Raw genomic sequence first — 26736 nt, 5'->3', positions numbered from 1 at the left:
CATAAAAAAATAAACAACAACAATAACAACGACAACAACAAAAGGTAATGGACCATGGGCAGGAATATTTCATCATATGTATATGTGTACAAGCTATTCCAAGCTAGAAGTTTCCCAAGAAATTAAGGTCAATGGAATAGTTTTGGTCATAGGGTCACTGCAATCCAAATGCTCTTTGTAGTGTTGTTTAAGCCTCTGTAATCTCGGTGTTATGCTTTACTGTCATCTTCTTTTGATTGGATGATGTCGTTAGAAACCTTAATTTCTATAGTTTCTGGATTTAAGACTTCTTTTCCATTTTCTTCTTTCAAAGGCAATTTTCTGGAAGAAAATAGAAAAATAATAAACTTCATTTTCTAAGGCAATTTAAGTGGTATTTCTTAATATTTAAGTTACTGTTTTACAGAAGGAAATATCGACAATTATTAGAATGAAAAAAAAAGATTTGTTCTAGTAATAGCAAATTGATAGAAAAATAAGTAAATAATTAGACAATATTGTCTATTTTAAAGATCTGACATACTGCAGAGTGATGAATGAAACAATATACTTGTGGATTTAGATGTACCAAAACTTTCAGCATAGGGTGGCTTAGATTTGATAATCACTTATTGATATGAAAAATATAATTGTTTGCAATCTCAAAAAGCCAATAATCTTATATGTCAATTAGATGAATTACTAGTACCTAAATCGGGTTTTTTTGTTCTTGTTTTTTGTAGATAAAAGCAATGAATAGTCGCTGCCATATCGTTACATCTAAACTTCAAAAGCTAGGTGAATGAGCTCTATTCTTTGGAACTTATGAAAGTAAATATATTTCAGCATTTTCTCACTTTTCTACAGTTACTGCATATGTTTTCTTTAATTGGTCTCTTTCCACTATTATTTTTTGTATTATTTCTGTATCATCTATGAGCATATTTTTGAGGGTTGTTTTCAATTATAACCTATGAAGCAAAACAACCTTTATTTCTTAATATCAAGACAGCTTCACAAATCTTACTGTGATGACAATTATGTAAGATTTACAGTTTTTTCTACCAGTCTTGAGCTGGTTTACTATTATGCCTTGTGTATATAACCTTGGGGGTCAAATTCCCTCCTTTGACAAAATATTTTTTCTACAACAACAACAAAAATTCAAATTTGTTTCTATACTTAACCTCGCCGTTTTGTGGGGTAGTGAATGTTACTAGACTAGATTTTCTGGGATTTACTTATAATTTCTTTTCTATTTTTGAAGGAGAAGAGCAAGCCATTGTATTCTGAAGATCAAAGCTATTATGTGAAAACTAACCAATCAAAAGTAAGTCACAGGTAAAAACTACTACGGCTCACTCCTGAGAATGAAATAGCTTCTACTTTGTACCCAGGAGGGCAGGCTCTTCTATGTGTATTATAAATAGTGCTATTACCTTTCTTACCTTCTCCCATTCCCAAGTACTGCACACATTGACAACAGAAGATAAAAACAATGGGTCACTTCTAGCGGCAAAACAGAGAAATTTAGAGCCTGGATGGTTAGCATAATGCTTATCATATCTCTTACTTAAAGAACTACGTATGGAGTTTGTAATTCACCAGTGTTTTCAACTAATTCTTGGATGATGAATTTCTGTGTATCTAATTTTTCACTACTTTCTGTTAAATTGTTTTTTTTTAGATTATAGTTAATTCTATTATTTTTATATTGAGTATTTCTTTTCAATAATGGAGGACTGGAGTAGTTCTTAAAACATCTTTTTTGTTTTTTGTTTTTTGTTTTATTTTTGCAAAACATAGCCCTGTCACGTGTAAGATAATTCTTAGCTGGATTTTTTTCACACACACCAATCTCTCATTGAATGTGTTCATTAATAGATAGAAATTTGTTTTGTTGTGTAGTATTTTGCTTCATTTGAAATACGTCTGATTTCTGATGGGGAAACATATAGTACCCACCACATAAAAGCTGCCTCTATAAGAGTAAACTTCAATATAGAAGGTAATAATCTCTAAATGCAGTCACTGACATGACCTGAGGATTTATACTGAAATTTTAGCAGCAGAGTAGTGCTTTGTACTTCTCTAAATTGTAATTATTTCGGCCCCTTGAGAGTAGATAGGAGGGATTGCTGAAACAAGTTAATTTCTTCACCTGTGACAACACATCTTCAGATTTAGGATGAGAAGCCTAAATCAAATTTCTCTGCAAGGGAATGTTTGCTGCTAAAGAAAAAAGGATCCTTAAAAAAACAAAAAACAAAAAAAAATAAAAAATAAAAATAAAAAAAATAAAACTTAAAAGTCATTTTAGTGAGCAGAATTTAAAGAATAATGTGATAGCCCTGCTTTTGTTAGTATCCAATAGATTCCATAAATACTATTATCACTCCTTAATAATGCCTTTGGCTTTAATCATTTTAACTTTCATGTGCCTGAACATCATCTTTGCACATGTTCATCATCTTTGAATTGAAATATCTGCTATGGCTATAACGGAGCTCTAATAGGTGTAGAAAGAAGTAAATAATATAATCTTGAATGGAGAGCAAGCACCATTTCCTATATAGACATTAAAATGATAGACAATTTAACACTATTTAGTCTCCTTCCTAACGAATAATCTTTCTTTTTAAAGTAGACTTTTGTATATTTCACACTATTAATTTTTATTTTAAATTAAAAACGCATTTGAAAATATTACTTTCTTAAAGAGTAACATAAGTGTAAGAAAATCCATCTCTAAAACCTTCCAGCTTTTTGACATTTTTACATCAAATTATAACTGTATGTTTGAACAGTAGATTTTCTCTGGCAGCCATACAAAATTTTCATGTGGAATGTCTCGGTAGAAAATGGATTTTCAATATTCACATGTATTTTCTTTGAAAGAGAAATACTTTTCCACAAATGATATTATTGTAAATATATGCTACCGTTTTACAAATATTTATAGAAAAATAATTAAGCATTTGAAGCTACATACTCAGGTTCTGTTAATGGTGTGGTTTCATTTGGCTCATTTACTGGGCTCCCATCCTCATGGTTAGTAATTCTTTCATCCTCTGTTCTCATCTCCACTATTGGTTCTTTTGATCCATCTTTCCTAGAAAAATAACCAAACAAAAAACCTTACCCAAATAATGAAAAAATTGATGCATTATGAAACATAGTTTAGAATCTCCACTAATCCCTTCCTCAAATCCAGCATGCTCATATTAAGAATACTATGGGGTCCTTGGGTGGTTCATTTGGTTGAGAATAGGACTTTGGCTCATGTCATGATCTCATAGTTCATGGGATCGAGCCCCACTTGGGGCTTTGTCCTGACAGTGTGGAGCCTGCTTGGGATTCTGTCTCTCTGTCTCTCTTTGCCCCTCCCCTACGCACTCTCTCTCTCTCTCTCCCTCCCTCCCACATGTGCCCTCTCTCTAAAAAATAAACATTAAACAAATTTAAAAAAAAAGAAAAAGGGGCACCTGGGTGGTTTAGTGGATTGGGCCTCCGACTTTGGCTCAGGTCATGATCTCATGGTTCATGGGTTCAAGTCCCGTGACAGGCTTTGTGCTGACAGTTCAGAGTCTAGAGCCTGCTTCAGATTTTGTGTGTCTCTCTCTATCTCTCTGCCTTCCCTCACTTGTGCTTTCTCACTCTCTCTCTCAATAATAAATATTAAAAATAAAAGAATATCCCTAAGAATTTTTTCATTTAAATTCATCATGTAATTTTCACTCAGAAAAAAGTAGAAAGAAGAAATTCCATTTTGTCTAGATGCTTTTTCTCATCAAAACTGTTATAGAAAAGTTCAAATTTTGAATGTGATTGTGCAGTTTATTTCGGGTAATAAATTAAAAATATTTTGTTAAATAAAATTATGACATGAAGTAGCTTTTTCCCCTAACTAGCCATATGTTTTAATTTTTTACTTGAAATATAGCATCAGCAATATTGCTTTTATATTAAAATTTGGAAGATAAAATTTATATATTTTGTTGTTTTAAATGCCTCTATGAATTTATATGAATGATTTTAACTATAATATATGTTGACTTAACATACTATGTTTTCAATAAAATAGTTTAAATAATAATAATATTATAACATGTACGCATGATGTTTTCATTTGTAATTTCAATTGTAATTTCAAATCCATCTTTATTGGATTTTTAAAATAAGAGAGTAAGTGTAATTGTTCATAATTGTGAAAAGTAGAACGTTTGTTGCAAAGTCTCATACCTCAAAATATGAACAAAAAAATAAGGAAGGCATTCAGTGATGATAAAGAGTAAAATGAGATGTAAAGATTAGAAATGATGCATTCATAATACAGATTATCATGATAGAGCACATCCAAAAGCAAAAATAAAAACAGAAAAAAACCAAAACAAAACGTCAGGAAAGAGATAGCGGTCTTCTACCCAGGGATATGGTCTTACCACACAATCCTGCAACTGTACTCTAACATCTTTACCCAAATGAATTGAAAATCTAGGCCCACAAGAAATCTGCACATAAATGTTTATAGAAGTTTTATAAATGGGAACCAATGAAGATGTCTCTCAAGAGTGAATGGATAAACAAACTGTGGTATATCTGTACATTTAGATATTATTAAGCAATAAAGAGAAATGAAATATCAAGCCCCAAAGACATGGAGGAAGTTTAAATACATATTACTAAGAAAAATATACCACTCTGAAAAAGGCTATCTATTGTGTAACCCCAATTACATAATATTTGGGAAAAAAGCAGTTACAGAGAAAACAAAAAGATCAATGGTTGTCAGGGGTTCAAGGTGAGGGAGGGATATAATGTGGAACTCTGGATACATTAAATCTATTTAATACTGTAAAGGCAGATATATGACGTTAAAATTAGTTAAGAATCAAGTAAACTAGGAGTACACACAAAACAAAGCAAACAACAAAACCCCAACAATGGCACAAATATTTAACAGACCTCACACGTGCTGACACTTGAACAGGAAGTATTAAGAATGATAAAACACTTTTGATCACGTGGCACATTTGATATCACTCCTCTCTCAGTATGTAGGTCTCTCACATACATACACATCAAAAGCCGAAGAATGGATGTCAGTAAAAATAGAAGAAGATCTAGAACTCTACTGGCTAGTGTTAATAGTGAAGAATTCTTTATAAGTCTAAAATACAAATGCCTGGGAGAACTGGAGATTCAGACACGTTCAGCAACATTTTCCGAATAGGGGCTCGACGTAAGCAAGACCTACATAATAGTAAAGATGATTAAAGAGTCCACCACCATTAAATTTTAGTTTTATGTTGTTCTGTTTGCTGTTGTTGTTATTCTTCAATTGATCCTTTTAAAAAATTCTTCATGAGTGGTGCCTGGATGGCTTGGTCCGTTAATCATCCAACTCTTGGTTTCGGCTCAGGTCATGATCCCACATTTCTTGGGTTTGAGGCCCGCATCAGGCTCTGTACTGACACATGGAGGCTGCTCAGGATTCTCCCTTCCCCCCTCTCTCTCTACCCTCCACCACTGTAGCATGTTCTCTCTCCTTCTCTCAAAATATTAATTAAACTTTAACAAAAATTAAAAAATAAAAAATTCTTCATGGTACCAATGCTTTTGATGACACAGAGGATGATACTCTGAAAAAATGTGGTCATTGATGATTCTGAGCAAAAAAGTGATTCGAAAGGCTTGCTTTTATTTTTAATTCTATTAACAATAGGTGAAGATATATGGGTTTCGATGAAATAGAAAAGAGTGAATTTGACTTTAATTATATCTTCCCTATTGAAAATACTATGTAAACAAACAACTTCAAACTAGAAATGATAAAATAAATTCTACTAAAAGGAAATTAAATAGCAATGAGAAATGGTGAGTTGTCTTAAAAATCCTTATTTTTGTTTTATATATATATATTCTTTTCTTGAGAGAGCAAGAGAGAAAGAGAGAGAGAGAGAGAGAAAGAGAGAGAAAGCACCAGTGGGGGAGGGACAGAGAGAGAGGGAGCAGAGGCTCGGAAGCAGGCTCCAGGATCTGAGCTGTCGGCAAAGAGACCAATGAGGGGCTCAAACCCACAAGTTGCAAGATCATGACCTGAGTGAAGTCAGACACTTAACCGACTGAGCCACCCAGGTGCCCCTTATTTTTATTTTAATGATCTTTAAAATTTTTAACTAGCTAGCCTATTCATATAACATAGAATTCTACAAAAGGATATATAGAGAAAAGTACACCTCCCCACCATTCCTTGTTTACCAGATATTTAGTTCCCTATCAAAGAGACAATCACTGTTACGTTTTTAAATATTGCTTTCCAGAGACATCCCTTCTATACATATATTAGCATATATGCGTAAAAAAGCAGGTAGTTATTTTCACACAAATGGTACATAAGAATTGAATACAATTTGCCTTTTCTTTTTTTTTTTCTTTTTAGAGAGAAAGAGCAAGTAGTGGAGAGGGGCAGAGTGAGAGAGAATCTTAAGCAGGCTCCACACTGAGCGCAGAGTCCAATGTGGGGCTTGATCCTATGACCCTGGGATCATGATCTGAGCCACAATCAAGAGTTGGACGCTCAACCGACTGAGCCACTACGCGCCCCTAATTTTGCCTTTTTGATTAGCGTGACACTAGACATTAGTGTGAGCTTATAAAAGAACAGAGTTGCCTCTTTCTTTTTCATGGTGCATATTATGCCAATGTATATATGCACCACCATATATTTGGTCAGTGTCCAACTGACTGACATTTAGGTTATTTCCAATATTTTCTATTGCAATAAGTACTGTAAGGAGTATAAAGTGCATCTTTTACTTACCCTTAAGTGAAAATATCTGCAGCACACCTAACTTACATGAGTCTAATTCCTATCGTATATAAATTATTTTTAATTTGACTTGAAGTGATGCCAGAATTATGACTTATATTTACCGTAGAATTATAGAAAGTGGTAAGGCAATATTTTGTTTGAATTGGCATAAAAATATATGCCACAATTTACAGACAAGTTCACAATGTATAGACTGATAAAAAATGAATACACTCCAGCCATGTGTCTAGAACTGATTATTAAGCAGAAAATGACAAGTACAGCAGAGTAGTTAAGACATGTTCCCTGGAGCCAAACCGATAGCTCTAACTCACTGCACAAGCTTTTCCGTGTCCTTTTGTTTGTACAGTAAAACGGAGACAGCAAACTAATTTCTTCCGAGTGTTTAAAATAGGGCCTATATGCAGCACTTAATTAGTAACCGTCTTCATTATCCTGGGAGAGCAAGTAGGATTTATGTTGGGAATACATTACTAACACTTGTAACTTCAACAGATTAAAGGAAAACAAAATGAAAATATCTCCAAGAACATCAAGAAAGAAATATTTTATAAAAATTCATCAATTCTTGAATAAAAATGGAAAAATTCATATAACTAATGGAATCATAAGCAAAACCCAAATTTTGGGATACACTGGGAAAAATACTTGCAACAAATACAACATCAAATACAAATCAAAAAATTGTATAATTAAAAAATAATTGAGAGTTGCCTGGGTGGCTCAGTCAATTAAGCACCCTCTCTTGATTTTGGCTGAGGTTGTGATCTCCTTGTTTGAGGGTTCAGGCCCAGCGTTGGGCTCTGCATTGAGAATGTGGAGCCTGTTTGGGATTCCAGCTCTCCCCCTCTCTGTCTACCCCTCCCTCCTCCTCTCTCTCTCTTAAAATAAATAAATACACTTAAAAAAAAATTTTAAGTAAAAGTTAAATCACTCCGTGAAAAAATAAACGACTCCATGAAAATGTGTATAGAACATGAATAACAAATTCCCATAAGAAATAAGTTGACCAAAGCAAAATAAAGTAAGCTCAGCTTAGCTTGGATCAGAAAAAAAAATGCATATTTTAAATGATATCTTTCACTTATTATATTGACAAAAATAAAAAACTGATAATATTTAATATTTGAGAAGCTGTAGAGAAATATATATTATTTCAATATATATTCAATATATATTATTGAATATATATATTTATAAAATACATACTATTTATATATAGATTATATATCTCAAAATATATATTATTTATCTCAATAAAAATCAAGACTACGAATTGGTATAGATTTTGTGGGTAGTTTGCCAATATTTTTGTTTTGATCTACATCCCATATCTAGGAGTTCGTGTACATTTACAAGATTTATGTGAAAGTTAACTTCAAAACAGTATATTATACCTCAATATGATAAAATATTGAAAGTTTCATGTAAATTGCTGCGAAAGAAAAGTGGGTAAATGCATTATGGTATCTGATACTATGGAATATTACCTATAAATAAAAAGAATGAGTCAGGAAATTTACATGCTGAAAAAGGTACATTATTGAAGCTGCATTGCTATGTGAGGAAACACTGCGATAATAGATATACACATAAACATATGAATGTGTACATATCAGTGTGTGTATATAAGTCAGATGTAATTTTTACCTTTACTTCCTATAGATACAGTATTTATTTCCTCCTGCTTCTTTGAGGATTTTTTCTTTATCTTTCAATTTCTGCAGTTTGAAAATTATATGACTAGGTACAGTTTTGTTTTGTTTTGTTTTGTTTTGTTTTGTTTTGTTTGGGGTATTTGCCCTCCTTGATGTTCTCTGAGCTTCCTGCACCTGCGGTTTCATGCCATGTATTAATTTGGAGAAGTTCTCAGTCATTAATGTTTCAGATATTTCTGTTCCTTCCTCTTCTGGTATTCCTATTATACATATGTTTCACCTTTTGTAGTTGTCCCATAGTTCTTAGATTTTTTTTTCAGTCTTTCTTCTATTCTGGTTTTTTTTTATTTATTATTTATTTTAGGTTTTTTGTTTTGTTTTGTTTTGTTTTGTTTTGTTTTTGGTATTTTCTATTAAGATCTTCTCAAAGCTCAGAGATTCTTTTGTCAGCCATGTCTAGTCTACTGATCTATTCCTCATTTCTATTAGGATTTTTTGATCTCTGGCATATTTTTTTGATTATTTTTTAGAAATTCCATCTTTCTACTTGCATGGCCCATCTCTTCTTTCATGCTGTCCTATAGTGCTCTCACCATATTAATCATATATTTCAAAACAAGTGTTGGTCTGATAATTCCAACATCCCTGCTTTCTCTGAATCTGGCCTGATGCTAGCTCGCCTCTTCAAAAATGATTTTTGCCTCGAGTTTTTTCTTGATACTGGGACATGATGTACTACTCAGAAGAAACTGCTAAACACAGGTCTCCACTAATGTGATGGTAAAGTGGGATGTGGAGAGGGGGCATTCAATCATCCTGTCTTTATGTCTCGGTCATTTAGTAAGTCTGTACCCCTGGGCTGACCTTCACAATGACTTCTTGGATTTTCCCCCCATTAAGAGGGTCAGGATGGTAGAAGTGAACTGAGTTAGGTATTTCTCTTTTCTCATGTGGCAATAAAGGGGATGGATTTGGGTATTTCTCTTTCTGCCCATTGAGAAGCCATTTCCACACATACAGTCTCTCTCTATCTCTGTCTCTGTCTCTGTTTGTCTGTCTCTCTCTCTCTCTCTCTCTCTCTCACACACACACACACACACACACACACATGCACACACACACACACACACACACTTTGGCTAGTTCTTTTACAACCTGTTCAGGTATTTCTGACCAGGAAAATTCTTTCTTTTTTTTTCTTACATAGCATATATAACAGAAATTATTTCCTCATTTATTTGATTGTTTCTTCATTGAAATGTGTTTCCCAGCAGAGTTAAAAGCTAGATGATGGAAGGGACTAGTTTGCTTTTCCTCACAGTTGCATCTCTGGGCCTTTGAATAGTGCCTGATTATGTAGATATTGAATAAATATTTATTGGTATAAATTAATGCTTGGGTAAACAAGAGTAGAAGTACTGTTTGATAAAATAAAAATCATTCACCATTTTACTAGATAAATAATGAGAATGAAAGATAAATGTAAGTTTAATTTAAATTTACAAGAGGCGAACAAAGGAATATTCTAGAACTTTACATGAATGTCATTCTGTATGACATTGACTTTAATTTTTGTTTTCTGCAACTTGATAATCTTTAAAAAAGAACACCCTGTGTAACTAACATATTTTGTAATACATCTGCACAGTCTTATAATTGTGATAACATAAAAGTGCTAGTCTAAGAATGCTTTGGATCATGTTTAGGGGTCAGTAGGGAGCCAATCCATCCAATCAGTTATATTCTATTTGTCATCATGATTTTGTATAATATTTATAATATTTAATAAAGTATTGACAGATTTGTACAACGAATTTTTGAATAGGCATTGAAAACTCTTTTCCCAAGGCAGAGGAAATGGTGATATTAAAAGTTATGATGGATAACAAGGATGGAATGAACCCTGTGTTTTCGTCTTCCCAAATCTTTTTTTTTTTTTAATTTTTTTTTTCAACGTTTATTTATTTTTGGGACAGAGAGAGACAGAGCATGAACGGGGGAGGGGCAGAGAGAGAGGGAGACACAGAATCGGAAACAGGCTCCAGGCTCTGAGCCATCAGCCCAGAGCCTGACGCGGGGCTCGAACTCACGGACCGCAAGATCGTGACCTGGCTGAAGTCGGACGCTTAACCGACTGCGCTACCCAGGCGCCCCCCAAATCTTTAAGGTTAATTAAACTCAGCAGGATTTACAAACAGAAGTGTTGATGGAAAAAATATCAATTAATGGAGTGAAATAAAAATAAATACCAGAATTTGAATGTACCTCATTGTTTTGCACATGGTCACCAATATTTTTCCAGTTAATTAAGATAAAAACATGATTTCTCTCTTTCTTTCACTCTAAAGCCAAATCAGTCAATAATAGTTGACTCTACCTCAGCTACATCTAAATTCTGTACATTTTAATATGCCTGTAGTACTACGACCTTGGTCCAAAAGGCTATAATTTTGTATGTGTAGTATTCCAAGACCCTCCCACTCAGTCTTTCTGGTTCTAAATCTTTCCTCTGCACCACCAACCTTTGAGTAATTCATTCTTCACAAGTAAAGTAATCTTTAAAAACTTTCAGGAGCTTTCTATTAAAAGAAATAACAATGTTCCTTACTTTGACTGAAGATTTAATATTTTGGTACCTAGATAATTCTCCAGCCTGACATTTGCACCAGACCCTCTTGGCCTCACACCACTCACGTTCATTTGGCCTTTAACATTGTAAGATTATTCCTATTTCAACGACTTTTGTATTAATTGTTCCACCTTCTAGAATGTTCCCTTCCCCTGCAAGACCTTTCATGACCCTCTCTGTAGTCACTCCTTTTTGTCACTCCTTTTTTCTTTCTTGTTTTTTTTTTTAGTGCTTAGTGCTTATTTTTAGTGCTTATTATTACTAGACACTTTCTTTTTTAGTTAGTACTTATTATCTGCCTTGGTAAATCAAAACGAGAGTTTCATGTGATTAAAAATCGTATTTGCTTTGGTCACCATTTTATTGCTAGGTTGTACAGAAGTGCCTGTTACCTTGTATTTATCCAGTACATATTTGCTCAATTGGTCACCAAGAACGAAGATGTATAAAATTCAGCTTTGACTTATGTGTGTGTGTATACATGTGTGATATGTATATATGTATAATTATGTTATATAGTACATTGTTTTCTCAATATGTGAAAAATAAACTAAAGTTTGGTATATATTTATTTAGTTAATAAGACAATGTAGAAGCACAGCAAGGTATGAAAAAGTAGAATATGTTCTATAAGGAAAGCAAAAGATACTGGATAGTGAATAGATCCCACTATGTTTACTCTGACATACATTAATATCCCATTCAAGTCTGAAGTAGAGCCTGATTTCTGTTTGTTCATTGTTGTGTTCTGTTTCCAACAAGTAAGCAGGTGGCATTTTGATTGTGAAATGAATCTAATGTTTTTGAAATGAAAAAGTAGGCTATCTAATTTAGCATCCCATGAAGTGAAAATATCCCTTAAAGGGTATCCATAAGAAATGGTCATAGACAAATTGTTTAGTAGGATTGAAATAGGTGTGGAGATAAAAAACAAAAACAATGCAGCCATGCAGAGTGGATTCTCCTATATTGCTAAGCCTAGAAATTAATGCATGATCATACTTGCCTAAATGTATGCATAGAAAAACAAATAGAAATAATTCAACTTTAATTTTTTTAATGTTTATTTATTTTTGAGAGAAAGAGAGAGATAGAGTGCAAGCAGGGTAAGGGCAAAGAGAGAGAGAGACACCGAATCAGAAGCAGGCTCCATGCTCCAAGCTGTCAGCACAGAGCCTGGTGGGGGGCTTGAACTCACAAACTGTGAGATCATGGCCTGAGTCGAAGTTGGGCACTTAACCAAGTAAGCCACCCAGGTACTCCAGAAATAACTCAACTTTAAAAAGAAATGAATTACTGAAAAACGTAACACCATGAATGAATCCTAAAATGTGATGCTGAATGAAAGAAGCCGGACACATAAGAGTATATATTACAGGAATCCATTTATATCAAGTTCTATAACAGCTAAAAATTATTTATGGTGAAAAAATCAGATAGTAATTGCCTGGGGTAGGGGTGGGATAGTATGTGCTGTTTGGGTAAAAGCATGAGAGAAAAAAAAATAAGTTTATTTATTTTGAGAGACAGAGAGGAAGTGAGTTAGCAAGTGTGAGTGAGTGGGGGAGGGGCAAGGAGAAAGAGAGAGAATCCCAAGCAGGTTCCATGCTGTCAGTGCAGAGCCCCCCATGGAACTCCATCTCACAAACCAAGAGATCATGACCTGGGCCGAAATCAAGAGTCAGACACTTAACCAACTAAGCCACCCAGGGGTCCCAGAAATTTTGAGGATGATGCTAAGTCTCTGAAATTGGTAAGTCTTGAGTTATACAGATAAAAACATTTGTTAAAAATCATTAAGGGAACATTTTGTGCATTTTGTGTTATGCAAATCTTACATAAAATTGGTATGCAATGATAGGCAAGTTGCATTGTGTAAGGGCTAAGTGTACTGATGTATTCTGAAAGGCAAAAAGAAAATAATGGATAAAGGATCGAAAAATACGTAATAAGAGAAATATAATAAAATATTTCTGTAGAACCCAAGTGGTTGCTAAATGGGTGTTTGCTATAAAATTCTTTCACCTCTTTTGTCTGTTTAAAAATATTCATAATGAATTATTAGAAAACCATATACAGAAAAACTGTAAGTTAAAAAAGTAAAGCAAATGCTAATTCTTAAGAATGCTTATTTTTGATTGCTGGGTTTAATATACACACATATGTATATGTATACAAATACACCTATATCTACACATAAACATTGTGTGTTTATATGTGAGTGTGCCTATTTCCAACTTTTTATTTTTAATTTTCTTTTTATCTATTTTTGAGAGAGAGAGAAAGTGCCTGAGCGGGGAGGTCCCAGACAGAGAGAGAGAAACAGAGGATCCAAAGCGGGCTCCGGACTGACAGCAGAGAGCCCAATGTGGGATTTGAACTCAAGAACCCATGAGGTCATGACCTGGACCAAAGCTGGGTTCTAAACCAACTGAGCCATCCAGGTGGCCCTCTCCAATGTCTTTTTTCACTGAGCCTTTTGTACTTTTTAAATTAGATACAAAGCTATCAAAAGACACACAAAACAAAACAAAACAAAACAAAACAAAACAAAACAAAAGTATTAAAATCTCTTTGTTGTTCTTTTACATGACAAAGGAGGCTTATATTCAGGAGTACAGTCATGTATTCAGTCGTATTCAAAGGAGTCTACAGTATTCAGCTCTGTGTATTTTCGTGGAATTTATATTCTGTCTAATTGTTTGAGATGCCTCAGAGAGCTCCGAATTCTAACATATAATCATCTTTTGATCAAAACTTGAGAGTAAATTCAGAATCTGTAATAATGTATTGCATGGCACATAGAATATTTCTATACAGACAATCTGGAAACCTCTACGGAGTCACTTCATACACTTGTAGGAATTGTCATAATTTATGATTTTACTCAGTTTAACCACGTTTTTGCTGTTGATGTCCTTCTTTTATTCAACATAAACTGAAAAATGGTGGAAGAAATCACAAATGCATTTGTACCATTATGTATCTTTCTATCCATAGTTATTTATTTTTTCTATCTGTATTTAAATCATCTATTTTTTTGCGTGGACCCCATTTTAAAAAATTTTTAATAGTCTGTTTTCAAAAGCATTTGGCTCTATGACATGTCATATTGAAGGTCGTTTAAGATCAGAAAGCAGACACTACAGTGTCCAACAGTCTTATGGTCAAGCTCTTCACTTGGAAAACAAAGGCACTGAATGAAGTATTCAAGCTCGATTGTAGCATTTGTGTAATGGAATTCGGTGCAAATGTCTGATACTCACAGGTATGCTGCTTTTCCTTCTTCGAGTTCTTTACTCTTCCCACTGGAGCCACTTTTCTTCCCGCACATTCTCCTCGTGATGCACATCAATAACCCGCATTGTCGGATGAAGAAGCAGCTGACGTCTGTTACCACCAGGATTAGCAAGAGTGCTGCAACTCCCAGGCCGATGACTGCTCCAAGCCCAAGACCGTTAAAAAGTGTATCTTAAAAAAAAAACAAAAACAAAACTTTTACGAAGCTCCAAATCAGAAAAGTTTAGACAGTTATGTTGAAAATTAATCATAACCAAAGAGACAGGAAAAAGTGATAGTCACTGGCAGGTTTCAATTTCATAATTGTTGGGAACCATTCTCCGGTGTTCAAACAATATTTTAAGCAACTGACATGATAATGACTTGAAATATTTTTTCAAACTTTATTTAGGTTAAAAAAAAAAAACCTCTCAAGTAACTCTTCTTTCCAATGTACTTTTTGATTTCCTCAGAGGAAGATAATGAATTTTATCACATCCCTAACTGTAAGAGAGGGTTAAATAAATGTTCTATATGGAATTATTTTAGTTTTAAGTCTTAAACTTGCAAATTCTGTGTGCTCAAAGCACTTTGTTTTGACAGAGAATACATTTTAAAATATCTGTATGTGAATACTTTGAAAATCATTATCTTAGAATAAATGGCTTACTTGTATTTTTTCAGTTAATATTTTAACAAATCATATTAGATTAGAGGCAACATTTTACAGAGCTATTGTACTTATGACCTTTCTGGAATATAACATGGGAAGGTAGGGGAAGACGGGAGTCATTTTTCTTTGGCATGTGGTTGCAGGAATTCCTGAATGTCGTACAGAGTCCATGAAAAAGGTGACGGGGACTAGGATGAAATACGCTGACAGAGTAAAAATAGCAAGGAGAGCAGTGGTGGTGACAATGAATCAAGTGTTTCATGCCTGTAGTTGAATATGAGGGTAGACTACGCAGTTATAACCGTATTGGGACACAAATAAGCACAATGGAAACAGATTAAACTGGTCATACTGTGTGTTACCTGGAGGGAAAATAAGATTGTCACAAGACAATTTTAGAGACTTATTCAAAATGAATCAGCACAATTATGTTAGCATTTGCTTACATAACATTATAAAATTACAACGATCTGTTTTAATGATAAAACACATTTACTCCTCAGTAGCATAATGACCTGTTAAATCTGTGAGTGGTGTGGAATGCAAATAACGCACAGGGACAGACTTGGTTTTGTGAAAACCACGCTGGAAAAAAACACACATGTAAAACAAAGTTTTTCTAAGTTATGGTTTTAAAAATTAGGCTGTAATATTTTAATACTGACTTAAAGAAGTTTTATTCTAACGGAATCACTGTGATCTTATTTTGAATCAAGTTGGTACTGAATTATGGCACACCTGTCTGAATCCTGGTTTATTTTTCTGCAGAATGACTGAGCCTCACAACTACATGTATTTAATCTTTTTTTTTTTTCCTTCAGGGAATACACGTTATATAAAAAGTTAATTCTGTTTATGACTTGATTCTTGGCACTTTCCCCAGGCGACTGTGCAGTTCACCTGTGCTAGAACATGTAGGTACTTTTAAGCATCTCCATGAAGTCGCAGATGAGAATTCCTTAAGTATGGAATCAGCATATTGCACCTCTCATGCCCAAGAAAAGTATAATTTTTATCATAGTTCTTTTATTTCTGATAGAAACAGTAACAAACACATAATTGTGTTGGAGGAAAAATAATTTTTCCATGCCATTTTCAGAATCTTCTTCACCCACCAAATTTTAACACTAACTATGTAGGTAGTGATGGTTTAGGAAAACTGAGCTAGCTAACTAAGATCCAGAGAAATTAGTAGTTTCCACAGAACTATTCTCTTATTACATGAAACCACTTTGAGGAAAGACTAAAGGGAGCAAAGCATTTTTGAGCCAAGGGAAATTCGTGTTTTTGTTTTTGTTTTTCCCGCAAAGTTCCAATATAAATATGGAGAGTGAGATTCTAAATATTATTTATCAATTTTCAAAAATAGGGCTATATGCAAGATTTTTTTAAAAAAGTGTCTCATGCTATAAAAATAATATATTAAGCAAACTATGCTTTCTTGAAACATATGAAAACAACAATGGAAAATGAAACAATGAAAAAATCATGTTACACATTTTCTTCCATTATCCATTTTCAAATGTAAATGATTCTTACCTGAAATGTACAATTAGAGTATAATAAAGAAAATTCACCTATGAACTTTTTTGATTACATATAAGGACAATTTTTTTTCAAAAACCGTAGGAGTTCATTTTGCTATGCTTTATGTGATTCATCAACCAAAGCTCAGAAAATATGAGTTGAAAAATAACGTGTCTGACTGAGCATGAGCCCCTATGGATATATTGGCTCAAGGTCACTCTTTTTCCACTTTAGTTAGGTTCCTTTCACGTGCAGAAAGGCTCTAGGCAATAAATCCCACAGAACAATGATGATCTATCTACTAAATCTTCATTTACCTTTTTTAGGTATGAAAAGACTGGCTTTTTCACACCAATGCACTAAACCTGGGGTCCATCACATACGGCTGTACATCCCTGGGTGAGGCAGCTAACTTCTCTGAGGCTGAGATGCCACTTTATTCAAATGAGTACGGTTACGGAAACAGCAGTAATCACAAACTAGGTCTCAGGGTTTTTGGAAAAGACTGTTGCAAATATATTAATGTACTTAATAGATCTAACACTTACTGCCCAGCACTAGGTAAAAATTTAACAAGTATTGGCAACATGACTACTACCACTACTATTTTGCTATTTTAAAATTCTAAAGAAATGAGATTTTGGGGGAAAAAATAGACCATCTAAAGTGAAATTAGTCTGGGGCGCCTGGGTGGCTCAATCAGGTAAGCATCCGACTCATGATTTTGGCTCAGGTCATGATCTTGCAGTTCGTGAGTTTGAGCCCAGTGTCGGGCTCTGAGCTGGCAGCACAGAGCCTGCTTGGGATTCTTTCTCTCGCTTCCTCTCTCTCTCTGCCCCTCCCCTGCTAGGGCACTCTCTCTCCTTCTCTCTCCAAATAAATGCACATTAAAAAAACTTTAAAAATAAAGTTAAATTAGTCTGTAAACATATTTCTTTTATCAGCAGCCTAAGGTGGGATACTATCACTTATTAACCACTATTCTCTTGAGAATACAGTCACATTTTTCCCCATAGATTTGGCTAGTTAGCTTTTAAATGATAAATATTTTATTTGTGATCTTTTTAGCATTAAACCAGTATATTGATCTGCTTCATTTCTATCTTTAGAAAAGCTCTTAGAAACATATTTGTAAAGCACCTTATGATAAAGGAATATTGATGCTAAAATAGCTATTACTTTTTTTCTAGGGAAACAAAACTATACCTTTTAAACTTATGATTAAAATTTTTGAAGGTTACTTGAAGTTATTTTTATGGAAAACCAAAATTTTTTTGTCGTTGCAGAGGATAGGATGGACATCAAGTGGGTTTATGTAATATATAATATTTTCTTTTGAATAATGTATATTATATATGTAATATTTGTAATATATGTAATATATAATAATATATGTAATATAATAATATTTTCTTTTGAAAGCTGTGTTTTTTTAATTGACTTATGAATATATTTAAATGCTAATACTTTCTCACATCCCATGAGATTAGGCTACAATAACTATGAAAGTTAAATTTTCTAATGTTTTTATTTTTATTTTTTCTGCCACCTATTTACTCTGGTGTGGAAGTTTATTTGTCTTCGGCTTTTTCACAGACAAAATCATGACCATATGTAAAATTACATCGCTAGGATTTGGGGACTAGCAATGATTTATTTTCCCAGTAACATACAGAAAATTATTTCTTTTTAAATTAATTATAGTTTTGGGGCGCCTGGGTGGCTATCTCGGTTGAGCGTCCGACTTCAGCTCAGGTCACAATCTCGCGGTCCGTGAGTTCAAGCCCCGCGTCGGGCTCTGGGTTGATGGCTCAGAGCCCGGAGCCTGCTTCTGATTCTGTGTCTCCCTCTCTCTTTGCCCCTCCCCCATTCATGCTCTGTGTCTCTTTGTCTCAAAATGAATAAACGTTAAAAAATTAAAAAAAAATTAATTATAGTTTTAATTATTTAACCAACAGAAACTGAGCATAACAATCATTTAAAGGGTTATAGTTTTTTTATTTTTTTTTAAGTTTATTTATTTTGAGAATGACATAGAGAGTACGAGTGGGGGAAGAACAGAGAAAGAGGGAGAATCTCAAGCAGGCTCCATGCTGTCAGCGCAGAGTCTGTGTGGGGCTGGAACTCACCACCTCAAAATCACAACCAAGCTGAATCAAGAGTCAGAATCAAGAGTCAGAAGCTTAACCAACTCAGCCACCCAGGCGCCCCTAAAGTGTTTTAAATTCAGCTCTTCTCTTTTAGCTTTCCAGAATACCTATACATGTGCTTTATCATACATGGTATTTTTATGATCATTTTTATTACTCCATCACATAGGAAAACAATGTTTCCAGTTCTACTTTACAGATAAGAAAATTGAGCGAGTACAGTGACCAGAGTCACTGGATAACCTTTGCTATTAGATCAGTACGAAGACCATTTAGCTTCAGGTTTTATATCGTTTATACCTGTGTTAGATTTATGTTGTATATTCATCATCAAATAATCAAGAGAGGAATAAAATATAGAGATTAAATTAAAGTGTGTAGTTTCCTTCCTGAAAATGTCCATTTCCCCTTACACTGCTAGAGGAGGAACAACTATTTAAATGATACACAACAATGGAAATCATTTATTTATATATTCCTGCTATTAGGTCTCTTTTTAGTGATCATTTTGTATTGCTCTTTGAAAAAAAACCCTTTTTTATATTCTAATTTTATATTAGAATTTAATAAGAATAAACAATTTAAGAATTATAAAATTCAAACATCTATTTTTTGGTATATATTTTATCAAAGTGAATATTAGAAATGGTCTAACTGAATTTCTCTAACTTTCCTCCCAGCTACCCTTCCTTCCCGTGAAATCTAGAAATTGTACAGGTGAATCAATATAAGTCCCGTGAAATCTAGAAATTGTACAGGTGAATCAATACTCACGTCCAAATTGCAATAAAAACATAAAATCAAAGTGTTAAAATTAGAAAAAAAAAAAGAACTGCATTTTAAATTTATCACATGCATGTCTGTCTGCATGTGTCTATTGTAGAAATTAACTCACTACTAAAACACTGAATTAATTTCCATGAAATTTATTAGATTTGATAATGCTAGTTTTTCAAGAAGCAGTATACTATATTCACGCAACTAGCCTTGGTTTTTGACTCCTTAAATAGTTTACTATTTTATTTAAATATTTTTCTGTGTCTACATCTAATCTCCAAATAGATTGAAAGTGGTTTTAAGAGTTGGAAAGATAATATAGACATGAAGAAAAACAAACTTTAATTAAAAAGTCTTAAAAATGGAAATTTCATTTTTGCTCCTGGAAGAGTGGTGGCTATTTTCATAAGAGATATTCCTAAATATCAGTAAGTAAACAGTTTAAGTATGAAAAACAAGAAGACATTCAACATCCATTTTGGGTGTTTCTCATAACCTTGCTAGGTGCAATATCCTCCTACAATTTCAGGAGATCTACTTGTCTCCTGTTTATGTGTTCTTTCCTCATCCTGTTCAGGAAACTCATTGTCAAACATCACGTGATTTATGGAAAATCTAGGTGTATTCTATGCACGTACATGTTTACATGTACATGTCCTATGTGCTATGTGAAAAGAGGAGGAGGCCTCTTTCTGCAGTTGGACTCCATCGGAGCCACAATGGTCAGTTACTGTAAAATCAGACATCTGGATTGTCTAAAGACTTTGTGGTTGCATAATTTAAAAAAAAAAAAAAGGACTATCAAACCATTTATGTTTCACAAACTTTCATCAAGTGCCTGCTAACTTAGTGTAGAACTAGATGGGTTTCCTGATGTATATACTAAAATAGAACTAATAAATATTAACATAAACCTTTAGGCTTATTATACAGCCTTTTAAGTCCTTTTTTACTATGAAGCATAAGTTCCTAAACTTTAATTCCATTCATCGAATTCCACAAAACATAAAGAACAAAAGATTAAGGTTTTTATATTAACAATGGCATAGGTTTAATAGTAAGGGCTTTCACTAGAGTTGTGGTAATCTTGTATTGTAGAAGGCACATTCTAGGGTAATATATCCTTTAAAAAAAAAGACATTGCACTAATTTAAAAACCAACTACCATCCCTAAGGATTTCACACAGTGTCTCATTGTCTTATGTTAGACAAGCTGTTTTCAAAAATCACCTGTCACTTACAGACTTGGAAATGATCTTAAGTTGGCAAATTAAATTTATGTTTTGTGATTTTTTCCTTAGGGTCCCCCAGATTAACAAAGAATAAAAAAATGTAACAGAAATAACGAAAGTATAGAAATGAGACAAGCATCTAGACTGGTTCAACAAAAAAATATTTTTTTAAAAAAAGATATAAAATGTTTTGGGGCACCTGGGTGGCTCAGTCAGTTAAGCAACCGACTTCGGCTCAGGTCATGATCTCACGGTTCGTGGGTTCGAGCCCTGTGTCAGGCTTTGTGCTGACAGCTCGGAGCCTGGAGCTTGCTTTGGATTCTGTGTCTCCCTCTCTCTCTGCCCCTCCCTTGCCCACGCTCTGTCTCTCAAAAATAAGTAAATGTAAAAAAAAAGATATAAAATTTTTAATAAGCTTCACAATTTTAAAAATGAGGGGACACTGAAAATAAAGTCTAATCACAATATTCCCCTAGTACACACAAAGATGAATCTTTTGTATTTCTTGACATAATAAGAAAGAAAATAATATTTTCCAGCCCTATGGAGTTGTGTAGAGAAATGTCTTATTATGCATTTACAAGACTTTCTATTCCCTACTGTGAATACTAGATCTGCTAAACAGAACCTACATTAGGTAAGATTTGTCTTTGGACTTGATAGTCTTCTCTCGGTTAAGCTAAATGGGGAATCAGGCATACAGGTATAAATGTGATATTTATAAGGGCACCTGGGTGGCTTAGTCGGTTGAGCATCCAACTTCAGCTCAGGTCATGATCTCTCGGTCTGTGAGTTCGAGCCCCGTGTCAGACTCTGTGCTGACCGCTCAGAGCCTGGAGCCTGTTTCAGATTCTGTGTCTCCCTCTCTCTCTGACCTTCCCCCACTCATGCTCTGTCTCTCTCTCTCTGTCAAAAGTAAATAAACATTAAATAAATAAATAAATGTGATATTTATATATTTTAGGTATTTAGAAAAACTGATTACAAATATCTCTTTTTGTACATTCGAAACAACATGACTTTCAGATTACCTTAATAGGTGTAATCACAAATAGAAAAAAAAAAAGTAAACTCTGATTTATTCATAGTATAAAATTCACTATTAAAGAGGGAAATGTTAAAACCACTGATATTTTCTGAGTACAATGTTATACTATTTCTATTTCTCCAGAAACCACATTTCTCTTCTGTGTCATGACCATGGGTCTCCTGCATTTATGGTGCCTGATGGTCGTCCCAAATTGATGGATTCAGTCCATTTTGATTCCTATTTAATTTCCCTATTTGAAACAAAGGCTTGAACTTCGAGGTTTCAACGGTCTGGCTAATACCCCTTTAACTGCATTAATTAGAAAGAAGGAGAACATCATTCTTTGCATCAGCAAGGAGGATTAAACATACCATTTTCCATAAATTTAAACACATTTAAAAATCAAACAGAAACTTAAGAGCAACTATAATTGGATTTTATATTCTTTGTCCCCTCTAAGCCACTTTTTAAATTACTTCCCCATACACCCTGAAAAAAATGGAATGTACCCTCCTAAGGTATATGTTTTTCATTTACATTATTAGCAGGTAATATTTTAGAACATATTTATACTTTGAAAGGTGCAATGCAATGCAATGTATTGATACATTTTGTTGCTCACACACTACAATTAGATATATCTAAATCATAATTACAATTTTATTCTGTTTCATTGTTGACAAAATGTTCATAATAATTCTCACATATCCTAGCTAAAGTATTCTTTGAGAATCATATTATGAAAGCAGTTTGGGAATTCCAAAGAACTGTCCAAATGTGTTATTTCATTTGTAATACTTATTACTTTATGCTCAACTTGTTTATAGTAACTTATTTTTGTTATTTGTTTATGTTTTTTAAAAAAATTAGAACTTCTCCACTTTTACCCAAAACTTTCCTAGATTTTAGAAGCTTAAACATTTGAATATTGCTAACATTTATGAATGATGATGCATAAAAATAAAAATTATGTTTTTTATTACTGCTTTTGATAAACTGTCTTCATTAAGGCCTAAGTTTTAAGATCATTTTCATTCTTCTGATTTTAAAATTTTTAAAATGTTTTTATTTATTTTTGAAGGAGAGAGAGAGAGAGAGCAGGGAAGGGGCAGAGAGTGAAGGAGCAGGCTCCAGGCTCTGGGCTCAGCACAGAGCCTGATGCGGGGCTCGAACTCACAAACTATGAGATCATGACCCGAGCCGAAGTTGGACGCTTAACCAACCGAGCCACCCAGGCACCCCACCATTCTTCTGGTTTTAGATGTGCATTTCACTGTAGCTAGAACTCAACATGATTTGTTTAATGTTATTCCTTTATTTATTCATATTTCATATAGAAAATTATCTTTTGGTCATTCCCATACTTCTGTATGTCAAATTAAAGTCTTTTTGGGGATGCCTGAATGACTCAGTTGGTGAAATGTCCAACTCTTGATTTTGGCTCAGGTCATGATTACAGGGTTATGGGATTGAGCCCCAGCTCCCACTAATGCTGGGCGTGGAGCCTGTTTAGGATTCTCTCCCTCCTTCTCTCTCTCTCTCTCTTTCTCTCTTTCTCCCTCCCCCTCCCCTCTGACCCTTTCCCCTGCGCGTTCTCTCTCTCTCATATATATATATATATATATATTTATTTATATTTATCCTTGTTAAGAGTGATATTAAAAAAATGAAAGCAAGGGAATTATTAAAAATGCTTATGGTCTATGATTGGTGAAATTGATTTTTGCTTGGTTTGGGCACTGGAATATATATATATATATATATATATATATATATATACATTTTTTTTTTTTAGTATTCACTTCTGTAATTCATTTGCCCTCTTTACCATTAGATTTTTTTGTTGTTGTTATCATTGTTGTTACTTTTATGGCTCTGGTTATTCTGCACATTTTAGACACATTTGTCTTCACTGGAATAAAAAAAGATTGAAATTTTCAAAAGATTATTGCTAAGTGAATCAAAACCTCCTCCCTAAAATAAAGACTGTACTTCTTTTGTGTTCTAATCTTTTACTCTGTCAAATCTTGTTCCCTCTTGGACAGCTTATAGTATTTGTGAGATAAAGAAAGCATTTGCATCATTCAGCTTCCTGACAAAATGCGGTTAGTAGCAACTTTTCAAGATCACTCAAGTTCATATTATTCAGATATTTAACTGCTTAGTGAACTAGCTGAATGAAAACTGTGTGGGCACAACATGTAATTTCTGGCATGCAGTTTTCGATGAACAATGTAAAGGAAAAAAAAGTATGTGGTGCTAGTAATATTTGTGATGGCTATGAAAGAGTATTATTATCAGTGAAAAGAAAACTTCAGTCTTTTATAAGGAATTGCATTTTGGGGAAAGAATTTTGCGATTTTAAATTTTAAAATCCTTAAAAATATATTAAAAATCATAAGGTTATAATGATGAGAGAAGTATATAACTGTATGAAATTGCCCTATTTGTAAGTGCATTGCGACCAGTTTGACAGATTTTTAATTTTTAGGATCACACAAAAGTAATTTTCTTTGTATTAAAGGAACATGTATTGAGCTTATTGGACCTGTTTAAATTATCTAAAAACAAATTATAAAAGTTCATATCAGACATTAATACTTATGCGGAAGTTCCTTTTTGTATGATTTTCTAGCTTTCTTATTCCTTGATAATACTGTTTGTGCATCCACACATTAAAAGGTTGAAGTTTTCTGATTTTAAATAGTATAATTAAAATTCATCAATAGTTTTCGGTATTATTCAAATATATTAACAAAGCCTATTGTTGTTATTTATGTTTTAAATCCTCAAGCTATTTCAGTACATTTTAATAAAGTGGTCATGTCTTTCATAGGTAGTCAGTTAAACAGTATTGATGTAGATTATTTATTGCTTACTACTAAATATCTTTAGCGGGGGATGGTGAAGGTTGTATTTTACATCACCTATTTCTAACTACTGTGTCTCCATTTTTTAGTCATTTTGATTATTATGTCAAAATGTTCTGTTACATTTATAACTATTTTTACATATATGTATAAAAATTTATATATATATAAATATATATACACACACACACACACATAGTCAATGATAATCAAAATTTCCCTTCAATCACTTATCCCTACTAGAAATTATTATTTGGGAGAAGGTAGGGTAAAAAGGCTGCACAAAATTTATTATTTATTTATTTATCTATTTTTACTATGTGATTTGGGGCAGGACAGTTGGCTAGTTAAAGATATTTGATTTAGTAATGGGAAGGGAATTGTAAACATGTATATTATATAAATGGTATTTATAATTATAAAACTCTCTATATAAACACATCAGCCAAAACAAATTGAGAAACATCACCACCATCAAAAGTGAGCTTTTCCCAAAAGATAGTAGAGAGTTGTAGACAGGAAACAGAATCTGTTGCAATGGTCAGGAGGGAGCTAGAGTGGCCTGGGATTATGGCTCAGAATGTCTGTCCAGGCTTCCCCCTTTCTTATTCCACGCCCATTTCCATAATGCACACAGGCTTGTCAACGCCTGCTAGGTGTCCAAAGTAGGAAATAGGCTTAGCCTATAACAAGTGATTAGTGATTGAATTAGCATTAGATAATTAGTATCCGTTAATATATTTTAAAAATAGAGACTGTATATGATAAATATTATAATTTCTATCATATATATTTACAATCATGAATAATTATTCTGTATGGAATAACAATGCAAGTGGCTCATCACCTTCACTTTTTTTAACACCTACCTAATACCCCCTAAGGTCTTAGTATTTATCTTTTGAAAAGAGTTTCCTGTAAAAATAAACAATCTAATATATAAAGTTAATATTCTTCTATGGGAGTGTTGTTGGAAACTTGCCACATCCTTCGAAAAAGTTAAAGCAATATTTTTAATCTAAGAAAAGGAATTAAAGAAATAAGCCGTACTAATTTTGAAAAAGAATTGGCAAAAAACTAATATATAACAGCACTTTTCTGATAAATGTTTCAGATAGCTGAAAACTTTAGAAAGGCATATTTTTAAGTGTCCTTATAAATCTGTTGCAATGACAAAACGTGACGAATTGTGAAACAGCTAAAGTCTTTGCACAACAGAATACCTATGCTCCTATCTAGCTGACATTTCAAATTGTTACATATGTTGGAACAGAGACCACTGGCTACATAGCTTTCTCAAAAAGTGAAATGAAGAGATATAAAATATTTTACATCATAATTACTTATTTGAACTGTTACTTTTCAAATTTATGCTTATCTCACTAACTCTATAATTTTTCTATATGCAGTTTAAGTCTTATGATACATATTCAGATTCCTTTGGTAAAGGTGATTTACGGTGTTTCTCCTAAGATAACGAAGATAATGAAGGTTTTTATTGGCACAAAAGAAATGAAGCTTCTTTGATTAGAATGAGTAAGATCAAAAGAGACATTAGTCAGTGTTAAGGAACTGGGTAATTTAAATTTTAGTTCTTTGGTTCAACTATTAACTGGCTAAATGTATTTTCTGTTAATATTAAAAGGCTGTTCCATATAGAGAAAGTAAAATCCTTCACAAAATAGAAAATACCTTTCTTCTTAAAGACTATATTGCAAAATTGAATGTCACCCTTAAAATATTAAACTACAATTAATATTTTACAATTTTTTGTTGAAATTCTAAGATGCTTAATCTATTATGAAATTATTAAACATACATACTTGTGAATTTTATAAATATATGACAATAAATGAAAAATGTGAATGGTATTATTTCCCAAGGAATTCATCATGTTCGGTTTTGAAAAATGCCCAGTTTTAGACACTCACTATATTGTTTTAGAGACTTCAATTTCTGCATTAGGATTATATAAAAAATCAAGTTACATTTTTATAATTAAACACCCAAACTTGTAGGGCCACTTATCATGTATATTTAGTGCATCTAAATAATATATTGTGTAGGATACTTCAACTCTAAAATAAAAGTGCAGAC

At 33.2% G+C, this 26736-nt stretch overlaps 1 protein-coding gene across 1 annotated transcript in view; it reads right to left on the bottom strand.

Annotated features, from left to right (window-relative positions):
• Positions 1–209: 209 nt before the first annotated feature.
• NCAM2 (neural cell adhesion molecule 2) overlaps positions 210–26736 on the bottom strand; it is a 215915-nt gene continuing 189388 nt past the window's right edge. The window contains exons 14-16 of the mRNA XM_047099839.1: positions 14368–14572; positions 2972–3091; positions 210–321 (exon numbers count right to left, since the gene is read on the bottom strand). Of these exons, the coding sequence (XP_046955795.1) occupies positions 210–321; positions 2972–3091; positions 14368–14572 (437 nt within the window). The remainder of the gene's footprint in view (positions 322–2971; positions 3092–14367; positions 14573–26736) is intronic.

Source organism: Lynx rufus, unplaced genomic scaffold (genome assembly GCF_022079265.1).
Source record: "Lynx rufus isolate CCGP_SWC_20201006 ecotype Redwood Valley unplaced genomic scaffold, mLynRuf1.p SCAF_5, whole genome shotgun sequence".
In the NCBI taxonomy this organism is placed as follows: Eukaryota; Metazoa; Chordata; class Mammalia; order Carnivora; family Felidae; genus Lynx; species Lynx rufus.
This window is presented reverse-complemented; position numbering and strand designations above follow the sequence as displayed.